Consider the following 21,367-nt stretch of genomic DNA (forward strand, 5'->3'; position numbering starts at 1 on the left):
CGGGTGCCAGGATAGTGTTGGCACTGAAGGATGTGGAAGAAAGTGAGACTCACCTGTCAGTCAGCTTAGGACAGCGTCAGGAATCTTTATTCCTGACGCCCCTCTCGTCTCTCTGTGGCCTCTAGTCTTAGCTCAGGGCTCTGAGCCTGCATGTCTTCAGGGCTGGTGACTGGCTCCTGAGTTTACTTGGTTTGCTTCTCCTTGCCCTGCGATCTAGTCCTATGGGCTGGCCTTCCCTGAGCCTCATCCTATGGGGTGGGTAAGGTCCTGCTGATGGACTAAAGCAGTGGTTATCAACCTGGGTGCTTTTATCCTTTAGGGAACACTTGACAATGTCAGGAGACATTTATGTTGTCACAGGTGGTGGTGGCGGGTTCTAATGGCATCTGTCTCTGAAGGCGTGTGGTAGCTAGAGGACAGGGGTGCTGCCTAACGTCTTACCACACGCAGGACAGCCCCCTGGGACAAAGAATGCTCTGGCCTCAAATGTCAATTGTGCCAAGAATCGAGACACCCTGGATTAAATGGATTTATTTCATTTTTCAGGGACTCGTGCTTTTTGTTTTGGTTTAGTCGATGTTTTCAGAATTCTTAGAGTTGCTGTGGTTTCATTTTTTTTGTTGATGGGAAATTCTGTCAACTGTGAACAACCTGTGAGCCTGGTAAATGAAACTTACAGAACATGGGAAGATTCTTATCCAGAAGTGACAGCTTCCTTCTCACTCCTTTGTCACCTTTCTCTTTTGTCCACCTGCCAATAAGGTGCACGCCTCCTGCCTGAGAGGCAGAGTCAGAATACAGTTCATCCATGTGTGTTTCTAGCTGTTTTCCCTGCCCCTCTGCTCCCCCTAGTGGTCATGGCCACACGCACAGTGACCAGAGGACAGTTGGGAGCGAGTGGAGGGTGGGATGGAATAGGGGGCGCGGGAAGGAAGGCCTGTTCTGGATACAGAGTCATTAGCCTTATTGCAGTGTTTGAAAACTTATTTAGCTGTTGATGCCAGTTGTGGAGCCCTGAACCACACTTGGCAAGCAGGGTAACTGCAAGGAGATCCTGCTTCAGCTGGGCAGGGCTGGCTGTTTCCCTTCCCCGCCCACACCAAGAATGCAAGTGCAGCCTAATAAATGCAGGCTGGGCACAGGACTGTCTTGGTTTGATCACTTCAAAGGTAAAAGGGATGAACCGACGACCCAGAAACCCCACTACTGGGCAGATACCCAGAGAAAACCGTAATTCAAAAAGACACATGCACCCAAATGTTCATTGCAGCACTATTTACAATAGCCAGGGCACGCAAGCAACCTAAATGCCCATCGACAGACGAATGGATAAAGAAGATGTGGTACATATATACCATGGAGTATTACTCAGCCATAAAAAGGAACGAAATTGGTCATTTGTAGAGACGTGGATGGATCTAGAGACTGTCATACAGAGTGAAGTAAGTCAGAAAGAGAAAAACAAATATCGTATATTAACGCATATATGTGGAACCTAGAAAAATGGTACAGATGAACTGGTTTGCAGGGCAGAAGTTGAGACACAGATATAGAGAACAAACGTATGGACACCAAGGGGGGAACAGTGGAGGTGGTGGTGGTGTGATGAATTGGGAGATTGGGATTGACATGTATACACTGATGTGTATAAAATGGATGACTAATAAGAACCTGCTGTATAAAAAAAAAATAAAATAAAATTCAAAAAACAAAAGAAAATAAAATAAAAGGGATGGAGCGTGTAAGACCCAGGCATCAGAAAGCAGCCACCCCTCCTCCCCCGGTCTCGAGAATAGCAAAGGTGTGTTGTTTTAGCGGGTGTCTTTTGGTTAGTGACTCAAGATAAGACTTGTTTAGCTGGTTCTAAAAAGAACAGGCTGTTTTTTCACTTTGAATGTGTTTTTCCTGTTTATAAAGGCCCAGAATTTGTCAGAGAACCGAGTCAGGAAAGTGGAAGAGAAGGGGCCCGTCCATACGTGTTCCAGCAGTATCCCCACCACCGCTGGTTCCTGGGCTCCTTTGCGCCGCAGGCTGGGAGGAGAGCTCGTGGCTAGCACAGCTGTCAGGGACTCACGCCTCGGATGGGGGCTGCTGCCGAGCGGGTCTGGGGGCTGCTGCCGAGCGGGTCTGGGGGCTGCTGCCGAGCGGGTCTGAGCGCTGGCTTCAGTTTGGTGGCACCGAGCCGTCCAGGGAGTGAGCATCTAGCCTCTAGCATCTTCCCAGGAATTTGGGCTTATTTCGGAAGAAAAGGCTGCTTTGCTTGTCCTTCCCTCCTGCTCAGTTTCTCCTTTTAACAACAGAAGACACCATATTTAGAGCAAGACTCCCACCCCAGCCTAGGCCATCTGCCTGCCTTGCACCAGTAGTTCTGTGAATGTATGTTTTTCTTCCTTTCGTCTGCTGATTCTCCCAGCTCCTCGAGGTTGATGGGACATCGCAGTAGACTCACGGTTCCTTACTGTCACCAGACTGTGGTTTCTGGTTGGTGTTTCATATTGATAAGTCGCTGCCATTTTGAGCTTCTGCAGGCAGCTGAGAGACGCAGCTTGGTGTGGTGGAGACCAAATCGGATCAGGAAGCAGGACTTGAGTTACGGTTTGATTCTGACTCTAGTTGGAAAACATAACGTTTTCGGGACCTCAGTGTCCTTCTCTGTGAATCAAGAGTTTGTACTTGGTTATTATGTTCCTAAGCAAGATCTCATGTAGTGTCCCAGTCTGCATGAAGGTACTTTATACATTTTAATTTATCCTACTTCCTTTTAAAGTCGATGACGAGGCCAGTGAGCTGCTCTGGTGAGCAGAGTCGGGAGTGGTGAGATGGTGTGCACGCACGTCAAGGTTAGCACACAGTTGATTTCTGTGCCGCATTTTGGTTGCAAAATAGTGGAAGTCCAGATTCACCCTGAGAGCAGATGTTAATGGCTAGTGTTTTTGTTTTAACACAGTTTTCCAAGCACTCTTAAGTTGCTCTTAATGTAAATTTGTGCTGAGGCTGGAAAGAGAAGTAGTAGGAAATTGTTTCAGAGTTGAGTCATTAGCATTCTCTAAAGACTGTTATTGCTACTTATAATTAGGAGTGATCAGACAAATGTCTTTGAAGCTTACAGTTTATGACTGACCCTCATCTAGCATTTAATCAGGGTCTCATACTGTTTGCTGTCGTGCCGTTTTACATGAGTAGATATGTGGACCTGAATTCTATAAAACAACTAAGCAAACAAGACCACTGCCAAGCATTAATTTTCCTGAGCAAATTAGCGTAGGATTTCAAAGTTCAGACTCCACATACAGAGGTGTGTGGAAGTTGTGTTGAGAATCTCTATAGTGTAAGACTTTTTCTAACCAGTTGCTTTAAGAGAAGATACTTTAAACAACGGAAACAAAATTCAAATTAAAACATTTGTGGAACCTCGGAAACGTCTCTGGGGACCCTGAAGTCCTTCGGAACACAGTTCGAAAACCAATAACTAGGATCAGTCGCCCCCCTATTCATTCTAGCTTAACAATGTTCTGTGGTTCTCCAACTTTCCCCATTTTACTTAGGCAGAACCTGAGACAGACTTGCCTAGGATCCCACCGCTGCTGATGGGCGGGACTAGCTGTGGATCAGAGGTTTCCAGGCCTTGGATGCAGGAGTTCATTCAGTTGCCCCTCATCACCCTTCTCATCTTTTCCTGTCACCATCTCGGATACCCAGTGATGAAACCAACAGCCTCCTCCAGAGTTCCCCTCAACTTGTTTCCCCTCTCATCCCTTGTCTTGGACATCATTTTGGTCCCACAGTCACTGCGCCTTCTAGAATTATCTTCTGAAGCTGTTTTTCCTTTTTTTTTTTTTTTTCCCTTTTAGTACCCATCTACCACCATCTCCCCTTTAGTTTAACCCCGTCTAGTCAAGGGCATAATGATCCTTCACTGCTATGTGACAGATCTTAGGGTTAAAAACTCCCAAAAGGTGAGGTTAACTTACAGTCTCGGGGTGCCTGGCTTCTCTGTGGTTCACACCAGGAGGTGGCCCTGGAGGTCACGGCTCATTTGTGTTTCATCATCTCATCCCCATCATCCTGTTTTCTCATCTGGCAAACACATAATGACCGTCCCCGGTGTGCAAGGCAGTCCCATTCCTGGCACTTCCTGTCTTTAGAGAGCTTACGGAGAAATGAAAGAAAAGATCGTCCGACAGAGCAAGTAGGTAAGCTCTTGAGGAAGAGCACGTACTGCTGGGAGAGCCCCAAGCAGGAGGAGCCCTCCTCAGTCCAGGGAGCCAGGGGAGGTGTTAGGCAGGATGTGGGGTTCAGTTGTGAGACGGGTGGGGTTTCCAAGGCAACGTGGATGAGCACAGCAGACTCAGGATTTCTTTCTTTCTTTTTTTCTAGTTTAACGTATTTTAATAGCAAACTTACAGGAACAGCACAGAAGACAGACAACATTCAAAATATGTACCTGCATGTAGGACACCTCGGTTAGAAAAGTATAGTGAATGGATGGAGTCCACTGTATGATAAAAACGCTACAAACACCATTTAGTTTCAGTCAGTAAGAAATTTACCTGTTTTAAAAAAAAAAAAAATCCAAATGCTGGCACTGTCCAGAAAAATTTAACAGGTTTATTTATCATTGTTACAAGGTTGAACTGCTGAAACTTGTTCGCGGAAACATTTTGACTTGCATTAATGCTTCATGTCCCTGCATTGATATTAAAAATTCACACACACATGAAAATGGAAAAACTACCAGTACCTGATTTCTGTCGCCCCCTGTTTTTCCACTTACAGTCATATACTTAGGTACCTTTTGACCCCGTGGGAAAAAAAATATTTAACGTTCAGAACTACCAGTAGCAGGAAGAAGAGAATATATTTTTTTAAAGAATGAAATGTTTCCCGTCAGAGTGGATTCTTAAGCATGTTCTCCATGTATGCGGCACACTAGCTGGATGTCTTTTGGCATAATTGTTGCACATTTGGCATGGATAGCTCCGAGGTTGGTGTCTTCAAAAAGGCCAGCCAGAGAGGCCTCGCCTGCCTCCTGCAAAGCACCAAGAGCTGTACTCTGGAAGTGCAGATCTGCTTTGAAGTCCTGAGCAACTTCCTGCGCCAGACGCTGGAAGAGGAGTTTGCGAATCAGCAGGGCCTGTAATGGTGAGGCTTCTTCACCCCTCCAGTAGAGGGCGCACTCTTGCGAGCGGCTTTCGTACCCAGTCGCTTCCTCGGTGCTTTACCACCGGTGGATGTGCGGGCAGTCGGCTCTGTACGAGCCATGGTGTATAGAGACCTCCTCCCTCACCCTATTCCCCTTTGGCTGGAGCTCGGCGAGCTAGACTAGGCGGCGCCGGCGTTGGAGAGCGACCACCGCACGACGGCGGCTGCGAACGCAATTAGGGTTTCTTGAATGTTGCTGCCGAGGGTGAGGCGAGAGGTAGGCCCTGACAGCCACCATCTAAAGACAGGTGGGAAGATGGGGTGGTCCATAGTAGGACAGCAGAGGTGTGTGAATGACTAAGTTCAAGCAGTGCTACCCATGGGAATGTGGGGCCGGCAAGCTGTGTCGAGATTGTCCTGTGGGCAGTGAGGAAAAGATCACATCTCTCCGGTTGGGGCTGACATCGCTCCTGAAGGGATGGGCATTTCCAGCCTCATCCGTGCTCCGATGACACAGGTCCTGATGTAAGAAGTGGTCCTCCAAGGATGGTGGATGGGCCTCTGAAGGAACTTCTTCACTGCTTCATCAGTCCGGCTTTGACCCCGTTGGTATGGGGCTGTTTTTGAGAGCATCCCCAAGTGGTTTGAGAAATTGGCATCTGGCAGGCAAAGCAGGTCTTGCCTCAGAGGGTGGCCCGGGAGGTTGATCCAGAGCTGGGAAGGGCAGCTGTGTCTGGTAGACGGGCTGGCACATTTCTCTGCGTAATTTCCTTCTGGTGCTGGGCCTGTGGTCAGCCCTTAGTAAGGGCACAACCTTACCTCGGCTGTGCTGTGGGCAGTGGGGGAAGGGTGGCTTCTCGCTGGGGCCACAGTGCTCCCCCGAGGCTTATCTGCCTGTCTCCAAGTTCAGCTTCTCCTCCTACCCCAACTTGGGAGGTGGGCTTGCTTGCTTGCTTTTTTTTTTCATAACAGCTTTATTGAGATATGTTTCACATATCATCCAAGTCTCCCATTTAAAGTATATAATTCAGTGTTGGTTTTTTTTTTTTTTTTTTTTTAGAATATCCACAGAATTGTGCGTCCATCACCACAGTCCATTTTAGAACATTTTCATTACCACCCAGAATAAACCTGGCAGGCCTTAGTTGTCACCTCCCAGTTCCCCCATCCTCTCAAGCCCTAAGAAACTACTCTTGTTAAGTTCTACTTCTAGAGATGTGCCTATTCGAGACATTTCATATAAACGGAATCATACAATATGTGGTGTTTTGTGACTGCCTTTTTGCCTTTTTCACTTAGCATGATGTTTCCAGGGACCGTCCATGTTGTAGCATGTATCAGTGCTTCATTTCTTTTTTTTGACGAATAGAACTCCGTTGTATGGGTTTGTCCCATTTTGGTCATCCACTTGTCAGTTGATGACCATTTGGGTTGTTTCATTTTTTGTCTATTATGAATAATGTTGCTGTGAACGTTCATGTATAAGTTCTTGTGTGGACACATGCTTTTATTTCTTTCGGGAGAATTCCTAGGAGTGGAGTTAGCTGGGTCATATGATAACTGTCTGTTTAATCATTTGAGGAAGTGCCAGACGGTTATCCACACCGGCTGCACCATTGTACAGTCCCACCCACAGGATATATAGGATTCTCATGTCTCTGTATCCTCACCAACACTTGTTCTTATCTGTCTTGTTTGATTATAGCCATCCTGATGGATGGGAATTGGTATCTTTGTGCTTCTGATTTGCGTTTCCCTAATGGCTAATGATGTTGAGTGTCTTTTCATATACTTTTATTTTTGAAATTAAGGTGCATTTCCTTGCCCCAGATCTTTGATCACATTTTGTTGAGGAGTGAATGGGAAGGGAGGAAGTGCTCGCTGCTCACAAGTACAGGAATAGAGGAGATGCATATTAGGGTGGTTAGTGGCCGTGATGAATCTAGAAGCTTAACATATTAGGAACAGACTCGGTACAAACTTCTTTCTGGACGAGGATAGATGAAGCCATGGCCCTGGGCTGTCACTACTCTGGTTGGCAACAAGACCTTTTGAGATATACTGTGTAGCCCTTTTTGTGCCTTACTGAATCCAGTTTGGGAGAGGATCCAGCTGTTTGTTAGGAGATCAGGAGGCAGGCAGATTTTTAGCCCGACTGACAACATTTTGATGGCTATTGTTCTGTGGCCTCTTGATTACTATCATGGCCATGACTGATAATTATCATTAAGTCCCTTCATGGCACCAACACCCTCTGGTACGGATTGCTGTCCTATTATTGTCCTGTTACTGTTGCAGTTAGGGATGTCTCCCTAATGATGATTTTGAAAAGTCTTTTTAAATTCTTTCTTTCTAGTAGGAATTGTAGAGATGGATTCCAATTTAATTCTGTGTGTGTGTGCTGATATAGATGCTGTTATTTCAAACTCTGGATTCCGTTGGAGAAAGGAATATTTCTGGCAGTTCTGTAGTCACTTAAAATCTGGGCCCTCAATAGTCAGAACTGTGCTCTGAACTTAGAGGTTTTCACTCCACATTTTTATGTCTCTGAGCTGGAAAAATTTAACCACGACTGGGTTTCTTGACCATCCTTTTGCCCCTCAAATGCACCACCTGGGTGGTCCTGACTGTCCCCAGGGCCAAGGCAGAGAAGTGCGCCACCTTGTACTGGGTCCTTGCTCAGTTCTTGAGCCTGGTCTTCCCTTTGCTTAAACTTTGCAGCCTTGAGCAGCTTCTTCAGGGGGGTTCATCGAGGAAGCGGAGCAGGGCTTCCTGTCTGAAAGCTGACAGGTAATTCCTGTCTGCACATGCGGCTGTCTCCTAAAATAACAAAAGAAAATTACCAGAGACTGTCTTTCTTGGTACAGCACCTCGTTTACTTGCTCTGGGAAAATCCCTTCAGCCTTGGGGTGACATCGGCTAACTGGTGTGGGTTATCGAAAAGGAAGTCCAGACATTTCCTGGGGAACTAAGGGCAGCGCCGGTTAGAGGGGTGGCTTTTAAAGCGTCAGCCCCTTGAGGGTGGGAGCACTGTCTTGTTCCCAGTTCAGTCCCCAGGGCCTGATGACAACAAGTGGGTCCTTGCTCAGTGTATCCTTGTAGAAGGAGTGGATGGCAGGTGCCTTTCATCTGGTCCACGTTAGAAGGGCTGAATGAAGTGCCACAGTGCCTGGGTGACAAGCTCATTCAGTCCACAGGTATTTTATTTGTGCCCCTTGGGCCACTTTCTGTCTCTGAGAACATAAGCGGGGGAGTCTCTTAAAGGATGTCATGGATCCTACACAGAAACTGGTAAAAAAGCAAGGTAGACAGACAAGTGTTTTACAACTTCAGACTGGGGAGGAACATCACAGTGGAGAGCAATGGGCAAGAGGAACTTATGTGCTAAAGGGGGGCTAGAGGGAGCCCCCGCCGCATTGATTGCCAGTGCGGTGGCGTGGCATCGTGATGGCATCCGTCTGCCTGCATCCAGGGCTGTCAAACTTGAGTGGTCATCAAAATCGCCTGGACGGGCTTCCCTGGTGGCGCGGTGGTTAAGAATCCACCTGCCAATGCAGGGGACACGGGTTCGAGCCCTGGTCCGGGAGGATCCCACATGCCGCGGAGCAACTAAGCCCGTGCGCCACAACTACTGAGCCTGTGCCCTAGAGCCCGCGAACCACAACTACTGAGCCCACGTGCCACAACTACTGAAGTCTGTGCGCCTAGCGCCCGTGCTCTGCAACAAGAGAAGCCACCACAATGAGAAGCACATGCACCGCAACTAAGAGCAGCCCCGGCTCGCCACAACTAGAGAAAGCCCGCGCGCAGCAACGAAGACCCAACACAGCCAAAAAAAACAACAACAAAAAATCGCCTGGACGGCTGATTGAAACACAGGATGCTGGACACCCCTCCCCGCCACCGCCCCCAGTTGCTGATTCAGTTGGTCTGGGGTGGGGCCTGAGGATGGGCATCTCTCACTGATGCTCCCCGCTGTTGCTGAGTTAGGGACCCACTTTGAGAACCGCCGGCCTAGGATTCAGCAGTTGGTAAACTTTTTCTGTTAAGGGCCAAGAGTGAATGTTCCAGGCGTTTGAGCTACGTAAGATTTCAGTCACATATTCTTTGTTGCTTTTCACAGCCCTTTAAGCATGTACAGACCATTCTTGGTCATAAAGAAACTGGGGAGGAAGGATGGCCTAGGAAGGCAGGGTGTGGTTTACTGACTCCTGGGCTGGTTTATCCCTAGATTATTCCTCCTCTGCCACGTAGCTGGCTGACCTTTGGCAAGTTAGTCTCCCTGTGTCCTTGTTTTTTCATCTATAAAACAGACGTGATAGTATTAATAGTTCTTACCGTATAGGGCTCTTTCAAGAATTCAATGAACTAAGGCACAGACAGCATCTATCACAGTGCCTGGGACGTGACTAGAATTTATTTATCATTTACTATCAGCAGAGGTACCACCAGGTACTGATGCCTCTGTTGATAGGCGAGGAAACGAGTGAGAGAGGAAGACCAACACAGATCCGCTGCACTGCAGACGCTGAAAGCTAATTGTCCCAGGATCCCATTGTCATTTCTTCTTAGGCTACTTAGGAAGAAGAATCCTTTGATCTGAAACATAGGCACACTCTGAATACATCCTGGGTTAGTTCCTCGTAGGAGGTCATGCTCAGCCTTTGCTTAAAAAACGGTGCCATTTGTTGTCCAGCCCGTGCTGGTACCAGGTAGGATCTGGCTGCATTCGTATCAAAACGATGGCTTTTAACCTCGCGTTTTGTCCCATGGTGTGAGTGAAAATGAGAACCACAGAAAAGCAGGCCATCGTGTGCCCCGCATTTCCTGTGCTGAAGTGTGCAAGTGAGGAGTGCGGTGCAGCTTTCACTCGTGGTAGCTAGCACGGAAAGATGGCTGGGTACCCCTGGCATAGCCTCTCTGTGCTGGTGCCTAGGGCGAGGCCACCTGGTGGCCCCGAGGCATTCAGCTCAGCTGTGGACACTGCTACTGAAAGCTGGCCGTGCTTAAGTAATACGGGGGGCTCTCTCCCCTTTCCTTGTCTGATTACCCGCCGGGGGCATCCACTTTCTGGCTCACCTCTCCAGCTGCGGGCTCTAATCCCTGCTAGAGCACATAATGATGACTTTGTAAGTTCAAGTTTCAGAGGCACAGAAGTGCCCGGTGGTGACAGGACTCCACCCTCCACTTGGGTTTTTGCTGACATTCAGTGAAATCTCCTTCCATCTCCTCCCCACCTTGCACAACAAGCTTCCTGTTTTGAACTTGGTCCAGACTGGAACAGCCCCGCTACACCTGTGAATGTGTGCAGGCACACGTTTCCCCCCTCCGTATTTGTACAGCTTTTCGTCACCCAGCCAGATTTCCCCTCTCCGTTTACAGATCCCGAATCATAACATAAGATAGGGAACTGGCGGATTAAGAAGAAAGGAAGTTCACATTTTAGAGCTATTTGGGTGAAAACAAGGCTCTGGTTTATTTCACTGTGTTTTGCCACAACGACTCTGCTAACTTTCCCCCTTCTTCACAGCAGGATGGAAACGAGGAAAGGAAATCGGCTGACGCAGGAGCCCGAGTGAGACGAAGAAACCCACAAGCCCAGCCTACACCATGAACTTGTGTCTCCTTTCCACACTGTAAGAGCCCGGGGCAGGTGAAGTTGCCGGAGAGCAATGGCTGTCTTTACTCCGTGGAAGCTGTCCTCTCAGAAGCTGGGCTTTTTCCTCGTGACTTTTGGCTTTATCTGGGGTATGATGCTCTTGCATTTTACCATCCAGCAGAGGACTCAGCCCGAGAGCAGCTCCATGCTTCGGGAACAGATCCTGGACCTCAGCAAGAGGTACATCAAGGCGCTGGCAGAAGAAAACAGAAATGTGGTGGATGGGCCCTACGCGGGGGTCATGACAGCTTACGGTAAGCGCTGCAGTGCCGCGGCTCCTCCGTCGAGCGTGGCTTTGCCTCCAAGGGACCCCAGAGGCTCTCAGACTTGGTCATGGATTGAGTATATCCCTCGCCACTACCTTCATGGCGATAAACTGCACACACAGGGACGCTTTTAAAAAGTTAAAGCTACGCCCTTTGGGAGATTCTGACCTCTTGTACACGCTGACACTTTAGCGCCAGGAGCAGTGGGGCTTCCCGGTTAGCGCTCTGTTGGTTGTATCTGCAGCTGCCTCCTCCTCCTTGCTGGACGGCATGATCTCATCTGGGGGCATGATCAGGGAATGCAGAAAAATCTTCTCATTATCGTTCCCTAAACAAACCTTAATTAGGGCTGGTGGGGGTGAGGTAAGGAGGGTGGGGAAGAATGTTCTACGGACGCCAAGAAACTCAGAGCCGAACGCGTGCCTCCCTCTGGCCAGTAATGCAGGGACATCAGGGCTTACGTGCTGACTGATAGCTTTAACCTTTGGCTTCCTCAGAGTTTACCGCTGTTGTGTCTTGCTCTTGTGTCCGGTTGCCCTCACTTTGAAAGAAATCTTTCTGTACTCGTTGCTTTTTTTGTCAGGTGCTTGAAATCCGTTTTGAAATGAGGTTGAGTGAAAAAAAATACACGTATGGAGTATTACTTATTTTTCTTTCAGCAAAAGTTAGGCTTAATATAGAAAAGTTGGAAGCTGTAGACAAGCAAAAAAAAAAAAAATCAAGAAGAAAAAGGAAAATCACATATAGATCTACTACTGTAGAAAGTGATCACAATTAACATCTCAGTGTCTATCTTTCTGATATATATGTGTATACACACATTATATATATATACACACAAACATATGTATGTATATGTTTGTGTAAATAAAATATTTACAAAAACATACACAAGTACAAAACGAAAATTGCAAATGAAATTTGGATCAGACTGTATTTTGGAGAATCCAAGTCCCAGCCCTCCTGTGGTCACCGAGTATTGGAGTGGACTTGATCCACAGAAGATGACCTCGGTTACTGTGCAGTGACAGTTCTGGTCATTGAATGGAGACTTCAGTGGCCTCAGGGTTTGAGATCTGAGGTATACTATAAATCAGATAGAAGAGTGGAGCTGGGCGAGGTGGGAAAGTTCGATGTTCTACTTTGTGACCCATTCAAGGTCTTTGAAGTATGCAGAGGTCAAATGATGATTCCTGAAAATGTGTAGCCACAGGTTGAAGCTTGAGTTTAAACATAGGAAATCATGCTCAATGTTACAAATACATTTTTTCTTTTCAAAAGGATCCAGGAAACTTGGTTATTTTTAAATTATATATATATATAATTAATTAATTTAATTTTATAAATATATAGATATAAAAATTATATACATATATATATTTTTTTTGGTAAGGAGGAAATGGTTGCTTTTAACATACAATGTGGACATTCTTTTTCAGTGCCTACTATTTGAATGATCACACAGTCTGCCTTTAATCTATTCCTTCAAGATTTGTAAGGCACTGGTTTTTAATATGTCTAAATAAAATGTCACCTTTTTCGATCTAATGGATCAAAAAATGAGACTTCTTTGAGAGCTGACCTTGAAAAACAGCTAGGTAGTTTTTCAGAGGGTGCGTTTTAAATTACTCATTGACTTCGATCTTCTGTAATAATTCCCAAATATTATAGGTAAACCGCCAGAAAAAGACAAAGCAAATTGTCATCGTTGGTGTTACCAGTGGGTTACAAGTAAATGTCACAAGTGAAACAGATGCCGTTTTTCAGTTTCTGGTTCAGTGCATTCCACGTTACACATTTGGAGGGAAAGAGGTCTAGTCCTGTAGTAACTTCCTCCTTCTGTTTATCTCAGTCTCTCTCAAACCTTTACCGTGGGAAGTAAGAAGCCACATGAATGGTAAATTTATAGACTTTATTTTTTCTAGTTGTTTCGACCGGTTTTATTTCTTGTGTACTGCTAAGCATCTCACAGGGTGGGTTTCCTCCACACTCTAAAGAGCAATGATCTGGTGGTGTTAGCTTTTCAGCCTGACCGAGACAGTATGTTTTTTAGAAAGATATCAAAAACCCCAGAGTAGTCTGTTAGAATATGAACCACTGTATATGCTTGTAATCATAGGACTTTGGAGCTCAGAGAAACTACAGAAATTTATTTCAACTTCCTCCGTTTACAGACGAACCTTAGCAAAATAATTCTTCTCCTCAAAAACAACAAAGAAACAACCAAACGGCCCCATCGGCAAGTCTAACGTATTTTTCTCTTTCATCTAATCAACTCGACATGCCAATCAAAGTGGTCTTTGGAGCTGAGTTTCGGGAATTTAATTGGACTGTGCATTAGTGCTTGAGGTTTGGGGATCATCATGTGATGAAATCTTACCCAGACATAGGTTCTCATCTCAGCACTATTGATGTTTGGAGCCGGATAATTCTGTGCGTGGGGGACTGCTTGTACCTTGTAGGACGTTTAGCGGCATCTCTGGTGTCTCTACCCACTAGATGCCAGTAGCATCAAAAACGTCTCCGGGCTTGGGGGGCAAAACTTCCCTCCTCCCCACCTTGGAGAACCACTGCATGAAGCCTGGAAACAGCAAACCCCATCTAACAGCATCTTCTTATGGGAAGTCCTTAAGCAGATAACTGGACTTTATTGTTTAAGATTTGCCAGGCTAGTTCTCCCTGGTTCTCAGCTCTGGGTATCAACAACTGGGATTGAGCCAGATGGTATAGTCCAGAGCCAGTCCTGGAAAGCTGGAGAGCCGTTCTGATGATGTGTGCTTCCCCTGGAATCCATCACTAGCAGTCGTGGGCATGTCAATTGCCAGGCAGCGCTGGTGGGTGCTGTTATGTGTCAGATGGAGGTATGGAGACTGCCGGATGTACAGTGGTTTAGCTGGGCTGATGGAGTGGGGATGAGGATGTGTGAGTCATTGGTTTGCAGTCTCTTTTTCTGCCACAGATGCAGCCCAGGTACAGAGCACTGCCTGGATGTCTGCTGTGGAACAGTGAAGAGCTAACCTTCTGTGGCTGGGACCTGTGTCTGGTTTGAATGAATCCAGTTAATAGACCAAAACCTTCCTTCTCCCATCCCGTATTGGTATAATCAGAGGCTCTTAATGTGCTACAAATTTGTCTTAAGTAGCTGTGGCAGGTGTTTGAAGAATCGTAGTAGCTGATTTTAGTTTAAAATTCCTGACTTGAGATGCTAGAGCAGAAGTGTTCCGCAAACCATGACCTGTGGGTCATATTTGGAGCTCTGCCTGTCTGTGTAAATAAAGTTTCATTGAAACACAAACACTGCCATTTGTTTATAACAACTGTAATGACAGAGAAACGTGACAGTACCAGTATTTATTTCACATAACATCTCAAGTGTGCTGACTCCACCTTTCAGTAGTCTCCATAGTTCATTCTAAAACACTCGTGCGATCGTGTCCCTCCTTGACTCAACAATTTCCCAGGACTCCCATGGCCTTGGGCCGGATCCTCCTGTTTTCATATGGGTTTGGAACCCAGCACCCCGTTGCTTATGTGTTGTCTGTGGCTGCTTTTGTGCTACAATCCCAGAGCTGGGTAGTTGCTGCAGAGAGTGCAAAGCCTGAGATGTTTACTGTCTGGTCCTTTGCCAGAAATGTTTGTCAGTCTCTGACATGCAGCTGCTGTTGGTTGTTCGTTTGACTAGTCCTTAAACAACAGTAGAAGAACTTTCAAATGGCATCCCCCCCCCCCCCCCTCCATCCTCATTCTGGTGATTTGAAGAGAGACTTCTGACTTTCTTTTGGGATATGGTCATTCAGAAGTAGTGCCTGGAAGATAGCCCGGGCAGCCCGTGTGAAACAGTCGCAGCATTCATTCCTGGGGTCTGGAGGGCGTTTCTGGGTGCTTCTCTGTCATTGGGGAGAGGAGCATGTGGAGCCAGAGCCGTCTGTAGCTCAGCCTCTGCTGCATCTCCCAGGCCCGCGTGGCAGGGCCATGCCTGTCTGTGATTTCTCGGGCGTTGCGTCACGAATGGTGTCACTCGCCGAGTCAATGCTGTGCTTGTTTCTAGGGTGAATTGATCTCTGTCTCCAACGGCCTGACCCAAATTCTGATGCCCAGTGATCACCTCTTATCTAACAGGCCAGGCCTGGTCCACTTGTGTTCTCAAAGTAGCAGGAATAGAAATCTAGGATGATGAGAGACACCCCTCCCCCACCCAGGGGTACATCCACACCTTATTAACCTTGACTTTTCTCACCTACTTGATTCTCTGGGCGCTGGGACGCTCTGCCCTGGAGTGGTCACCAGCTCAGGCTGAATCAGCTATGAGCCCTCAGCTTCTCTGCCAGCCCCCCACCAATATTCTGTTTCCCTGCTGCCTGCTTCCCCCTTGGCCTCCAGGTCTGTACACCTGCTCTGCCTTACCTCCTGTCTCCTGGTTCCCTGAGCTCCTTGGGCCTAGACTGTCCCCGGGATTGGCTCTTATCGTTCCAGCCTGGCACTTTGGGCGACGTCTGTGCCGTGGGCTGGTGTCTGTCAGTGCTGTCGATGCTTTGTGTGCGCAGCTGGGGAAAGACTGACAGGGTCCCTGCTCTCACGGAGGCTGCACTCATTTGGGGGGAGAAATGATAAACAAGAGAATGACAGATAGCAGTAAATTCCAGGAAGAAAAATGACCCAGGGAGATGGGATTTTTTAAAAAGTACTTGAGGAGCTACTTTGGAGGAGAAGGTCAAAGAAGGCCTCTCCCAGGAGGTGTCTTTTATTTTTTATTTATTTTATTTATTTTATTTTATTTATTTTTGGCTGCGTCGGGTCTTCGTTGCTGCACACGAGCTTTTCTCTAGTTGTGGTGAGCGGGGGCTACTCTTCGTTGCGGTGCGCGGGCTTCTTATTGCGGTTGCTTCTCTTGTTGCGGAGCACGGGCTCTAGGCGTGTGGGCTTCAGTAGTTGTGGCACATGGGCTCAGTAGTTGTGGCTCGCGGACTCTGGAGCGCAGGCTCAGTAGTTGTGGCGCACAGGTTTAGCTGCTCCGCGGCTTGTGAGATCTTCCCGGACCAGGGCTCGAACCCGTGTCCCCTGCACTGGCAGGTGGATTCCTAACCACTGCACCAGCAGGGAAGCCCAGGAGGTGTGTTTTAGCCCAAGTGACGCCGAGGAGCTGCCGGGTGGGGTGGGAGGCGGGAGGTTGAGGTGAAGCGGGGTGTGTGCCAGGTCCTAAGGCCTCACGCGCACTCCAAGAGCAGAGCAGAGGCTGCTGCAGCTGGAACAAGGTGAGCACAGGGCAGCGTGGCCGGTGCTGATGTGGGAGGATCAGGAAGAGGGTGTGGGTACCGAGGCCCTGAAGGCTGTGGTCTCAGTGTGATGGAAGAGGGGGAGGGGATGAGGAAGACGAATGCTCTTGCAAGGGAGTCTGGCCTGGCTTGCCCCTGCCTGGCGCCGGCCGTGACCCTGACCTGTTGTCCACTGTCACCTCCACAGGGAGGTCAAGAGGAAGGAAGTTCTTTCTGTTTCCTTAAGGACACAGGGGTGGAGAACCAGGGGGGAGTTTTTGGTTGCTGGCGAGGGGGCAGTGGAGCGGTAACGGCTTTGGGCTTCTGTGGCCCTTGTCGGCCTGGCGATGTCCATTTCCAAGACATAAACACCGTTTAGGGTTTATTCAAAAGCCAGTGGGGGGCCCCTCACTGTCATGCTGGCGTGGCTGCCTGAGGCTGCTCCAAAAATGTAGCCCCCATCCTGCGTGGCAGACCTAGGTAACGATCTGAGAGTCGGACAAGAGCTTGTCCGTGTGTTTCATTCCACCTCTCCTATGAAAAAGAAGAAAACACTTAACATTGGATAAGCCTGTGAAGGTTTATTGTTTAAAGTTTTTCTTTTTGCCTCTGTTCCTCCAAATCTGATCAAGGGACTGTTTTTTTGGAGGGCTGGGTGATGTGGAAAACCACCATCGCCTAAGCAGAAGTTCTCTGCCCTTGAGGGAAATACACTGTTCTTGGAGCGCAACAGGGGAAAAAAGAGCTGGGCGCTTTCTGTGGTGTGTCTCAGGAGGTTACTTGGTTACCCTACAGTGACGTGGCTGGTGTGATTCCGGAAAGGGCTCTCTGCTTTCCAAAGCTTGGACCTAAAAACGGGCCTCTTTGGGGCTTGGGGCTTTTCCAGTGATCCTGCGGTAGAAGACCAGCCCACCCAGCATCCCCATCAGAGCCAGGCCAAGTTCACGGGCACGCCCAGCCCAGTTTGGATGTCTGAGGAGGACCTCGGGTGTGTGTGAGACGGGAGTGCAATCAGAATCTGGGTCTCCGGGAGGAACTGGAGGCTCTCGCTTGTACCCCCTTTTGTCCTCAAGCCCTTTCCTTGCACGCCATACCACTGCTTCCGGTCCTGGCGGGAGGAGGGGATACAGGTGTAAAGGGATTTGCCTCAGAGTCCTGCCCTGACGTAGGTCCCTCATCTTCCCTGTAGCTCCTCCCCTTCCCAGCCGCGTCCTGGCGCTCTTTCTGCCAGAACTGCTTGGGCAGAGCTCACGGCCACCCTGAAGAGCTGGCCACCCTCCTCATGCTGCCTGGCAGTGCAGCTGTCTTCTGGGACCAGCTTTTGGAGGATGGCTGGGCATCTTCCTGCCTCTGAGCTCTGCATTTGCTGTTCCCTCCGCCTGCATGCCCTTCCTCCAGGGAGATCCCTCCCTCCTCTCCTTCGGGTCCCTATCAGAAGTAGGGCCGCACCCCTACTTCATTCTCATTCTTCATGACGCTTAAACTACCTGTCATGACTCAGTCACTGTCTTATCGTCTCTCTCCCCCATTAGAATGTAAGCCCCCAGAGAGCAGGGAGTCCTGCCTCTTTTGTTCCCTGCTGTGCCCCAGGGCCTTAGCACGTGCCTGGCACATAGTAGGAACCATGAGTGAATGGCAGCAATGTCCCTCCCACCCTGACTCTGTCTAGTACAGTTACAGCTGAGGCTAATTTGAAAATCGCAGTGGGAACTCGCTGGCGGTCCAGTGGTTGGGGCTCAGGTTCGATCCCTGGTCGGGGAACTAAGATCCTGCAAGCCGAGGGGTGCGGCCAAAAAAAACAAAAAGAAAATCACAGCAACACAGTAATGTTTTTAGTGAGACAGGAAACAAGAAGAGATTCCCTATGGACTTGGTGTCCGGGCGGCTCCAAGTAGCTATTATGCACGATCCTGACTTGGGAACCGTTGTTTCTTCTGGAAAGCAGCTGGCGCGTGTTTAGTTGTGGCTTGTGGAAGGTCTCCTTACTAGATGTGTGACCTTGGGCAAGTCACTGATGTTTTAAAAGACTGCCTCCTCTTTTGTCCAAGAGAGGATATAATATCACTGACCTCATAGGCTTGTTGACCTCATGGGATTGCACGTGACCGAGCGTATCAAAGCACTTAGATTAGTAACATGCGTTCGTTATTATGAGTTATCACTAACCCTGGCCTACCCGGACCCGCAGTAGTTACCACCCAACCAGAATTGTCCATGTAGAGCTGACATTGTCTATTCATTTGAACACGGGGCTTCAGGAACCTGTTTATGTAGCGGTTTTTAGGGTTTACAGGGGACGGGGCCCGACCAGACAGGAGAAGAAATAAGCTGTGAACTGGAGGAAGGCAGGCTTGCCACCCCCTGCTAATAAAACAAGATGCCCGAGGCTTGCCCACCAGCATCCCCTGGGCTGCTGTGACAGCACCGATGCTGGCCTCCACCCCAGCCAGGGCTGCGACCTGCTGCTCTGAACTCGAGGCGGAGGTGCTGTGGCTCTTCCCTGGGTCCCTTCCCAAAGGTGTGTTAGCTCCACGGAGTGACTTCGGCATCCTGGAAACGGGACATGTGGTTGTCATCGTCTTCCTGTTCAAAAGATAAAGCTTTTCCTTTGTGGTGTGGGGTAAGTGGGGCGTGGCCGAGCTCCCTTCGTCTCTGAAGTGGGCACCACTGGGGCCCGGTTTCTGGTGTGGGCGGTGAGCAGGGAGGGCTGTGCTACGGCTGCCCTTTCCCGACAGGGAAGATGCCCTGGAGTCACTGGGGGCGACGGGTGACGGTGGACTTGACCTTCCAGAGCCTGAGTCCTTTCCTGCACAGAGGGCTACGCTGGCTTGAGTCCTATTCCACGCAGCTGGCGAAGTGTTCGGAAAATGGAGAGAACAGCCCAAGAACTCCATTCTGGATGTTTACAAATTCCGTAAAGCAGCTACTCTCCTCCGCAGGCCTAGATAGGATTCTGTCTCGGATTCTGCTGCCTTAGAAGTTCCTTGAAATACTAGTGACCCTTCCCCCAGCACAGGAGTAGCATTCACTTCGAGGTACAAGTTCAAGTCAAAGCTTAAATCTGTACCGCTAACCCCGGAGAGCACGGCAGTCAGTGATACCGAGCCTCTGAGCTGCTCTTTCACTGGTTGATGATTGTTCCCTTGGTGACCTGGACGGCCTGTGACAGCTGCAGGGGGAAGGGCATATTTGTGAGTTTAGGGGCCGGTGAGTCGTCCACCGGGGGGCTTGAAGAACCCAGCTGAGATGAGGCAGTGAGAGTCAGTGACCGAGATGCTTCTTGGGAGGGGGGAGGGGACATCAGGGCCAGTATCCTTGAGTTCCGAGGGTAGAATACACAGTACTGATTGCATTTTCAGGTAGCATTTCGTGCCTTTGTGATTGTCAGAGTGATGTGAACGTTTATAGAAAATTCAGAGCTTCTGGAATATGAGGCTGTCGAAAACCTGGGACCCTCCAGGCACTTTTCCTGGGCTGGCTTCTTTTCTCTCCCCATGTGAAAGGAAAAAACAATTCATTTTCAATTCCAGCAGCTGTTTGAGTCACTGTTTCAAAGCTGTTCAACACACGATAAAAGATACTGTCCATAAAACGCACAAGGGCAGAGATGATCCCAAGCCCAGCTTTGCATTCTTACAAATAAAGAATAAGAGATAAAATACTCTTTACCCCCAAACCAGATAAATTTGATTTCTCTCCATCCTTTATTTAAATGCAGATATATATGTGTGTATGCTTATTTTTTAAAACTGGAATATTTTACATAGAGCTTTTTGAACTCATCTTTGTTTTATTTCCCCATCCATTTAATTTTTTTAATGGCCATACACTTCTCCTTTTTTCATCCAACCATTCAATAAACATTTATTGAGCTCCTGAGGTCAATAGCTTGTGGCAGTAAACAGAGATGACAGAGCACACCTGCTCTCTGCCCTATCTGGCCTCCAATCTAGCGATTTATTCCATTTTAGGAATAGAGGGACACCATGTAGTGTAACCGTTTTGTTGGGTATTTGGGTAGTGTCCACTGCTTATCTATAATAAATAGCACTGTCCTCTTTTATAACTAACACTGTCTCGAGTGTCCTTGTCCATAATGAATGGACTGTATTTTGGTCATTACTCTAACCGTATTATCTTTCTGTGGAAAGGTCACTTTAAAATTAATTTTCAAACATGTAACTGATGCAACTTGACATTCCTGGCAGTCAGTGGGAATGAGAGGTTGGGGTTAATTCTTTTTTCATTAGCACCTTCCTTTCTCATTAGCGCCCTGTCTTTTGCTGGCTTCTCTGGAGCAGCAAGTGAATCTGCTCTGTGGTCCTGCTGTTCGAGCTCTGCTCTGGGCTGGGGGGCCGGGAAACACGGCCATGGTAGAGAAGGATTTGCATTCGGAACAAGCACAGATGTAAATGATCTCTGGCAGTTCCGCCGTAAGTCCTTGCTTATTGCCCAGTTGGTTCTGTGCCGGTGAATCGTGGCGGCTGCATCTTAAATGTAGTTCTCGATTGTGTGTGCCCAGAATCCTTGACATGCAGGTTCTGCAAGTTCCGATTGAGCAGCTTGAGGATGGGACCTGGTACCTCTGACTCCACAGCCAAGCCTGATGGGACAGCAGGCTGGAGAACCACTGCTTTGGGAAGCGTGTCCCAGGGGGAATGGGGTGGGACCAGCCTTGAGGCACTGGCCTCAAGCACTGGCCTTTCTCAGTTGACTTGCTGATCTGGGCAATCAGGGTTTACCACCCAGTCTCACAGTTTTAGCTGATAGACTTATAAACTGACAGATCCTTTTCCACCAGCAGGACCCCCTTTCTACTGATATTTCATCTCCTTGGACTCCAGCTACGGGGGAAGGTGTAGCTGGCAGTGATATCTCCTTGACTGTCCTGCTCAAGGATGTGGCAGCAATTTCCAGCCCCTCTTATCGTTAATGTCATGGCTTTCAGGAAATGAAAATTTACAGAAGCTGCCAGAGCACCTGTTCTGAGATTGTGTTGATCTCACCCTTTATCAGAGAACTCCTGGCATGATAGAAATGAAAGCTTC

The 21,367-nt window shown here is 48.3% G+C and overlaps 1 protein-coding gene and 1 pseudogene across 10 annotated transcripts in view; one reads left to right on the plus strand and one right to left on the minus strand.

Moving 5' to 3' along the window:
• The window catches only part of MGAT5 (alpha-1,6-mannosylglycoprotein 6-beta-N-acetylglucosaminyltransferase), a 374,663-nt gene that overhangs the window by 126,594 nt on the left and 226,702 nt on the right, over positions 1-21,367 (plus strand). For 5 of the 9 annotated variants that reach the window (XM_082465860.1, XM_082465859.1, XM_082465862.1 and 2 more), the window contains one exon: positions 10,673-11,055. In XM_082465860.1, the coding sequence (XP_082321986.1) occupies positions 10,815-11,055 (241 nt within the window). In that variant the 5' untranslated portion in view covers positions 10,673-10,814. The remainder of the gene's footprint in view (positions 1-10,672; positions 11,056-21,367) is intronic. The other 4 variants (XM_082465863.1, XM_082465861.1, XM_082465864.1 and 1 more) reach the window with 1 other exon arrangement.
• On the minus strand, positions 3,652-5,383 carry LOC309662761 (histone H3.3 pseudogene; annotated as a pseudogene). Its single transcript has one exon. The product of its transcript is annotated as a histone H3.3 pseudogene (transcript).

This window comes from Balaenoptera physalus (genome assembly GCF_965194825.1).
Source record: "Balaenoptera physalus genome assembly, chromosome: 6".
Classification (NCBI taxonomy): domain Eukaryota; kingdom Metazoa; phylum Chordata; class Mammalia; order Artiodactyla; family Balaenopteridae; genus Balaenoptera; species Balaenoptera physalus.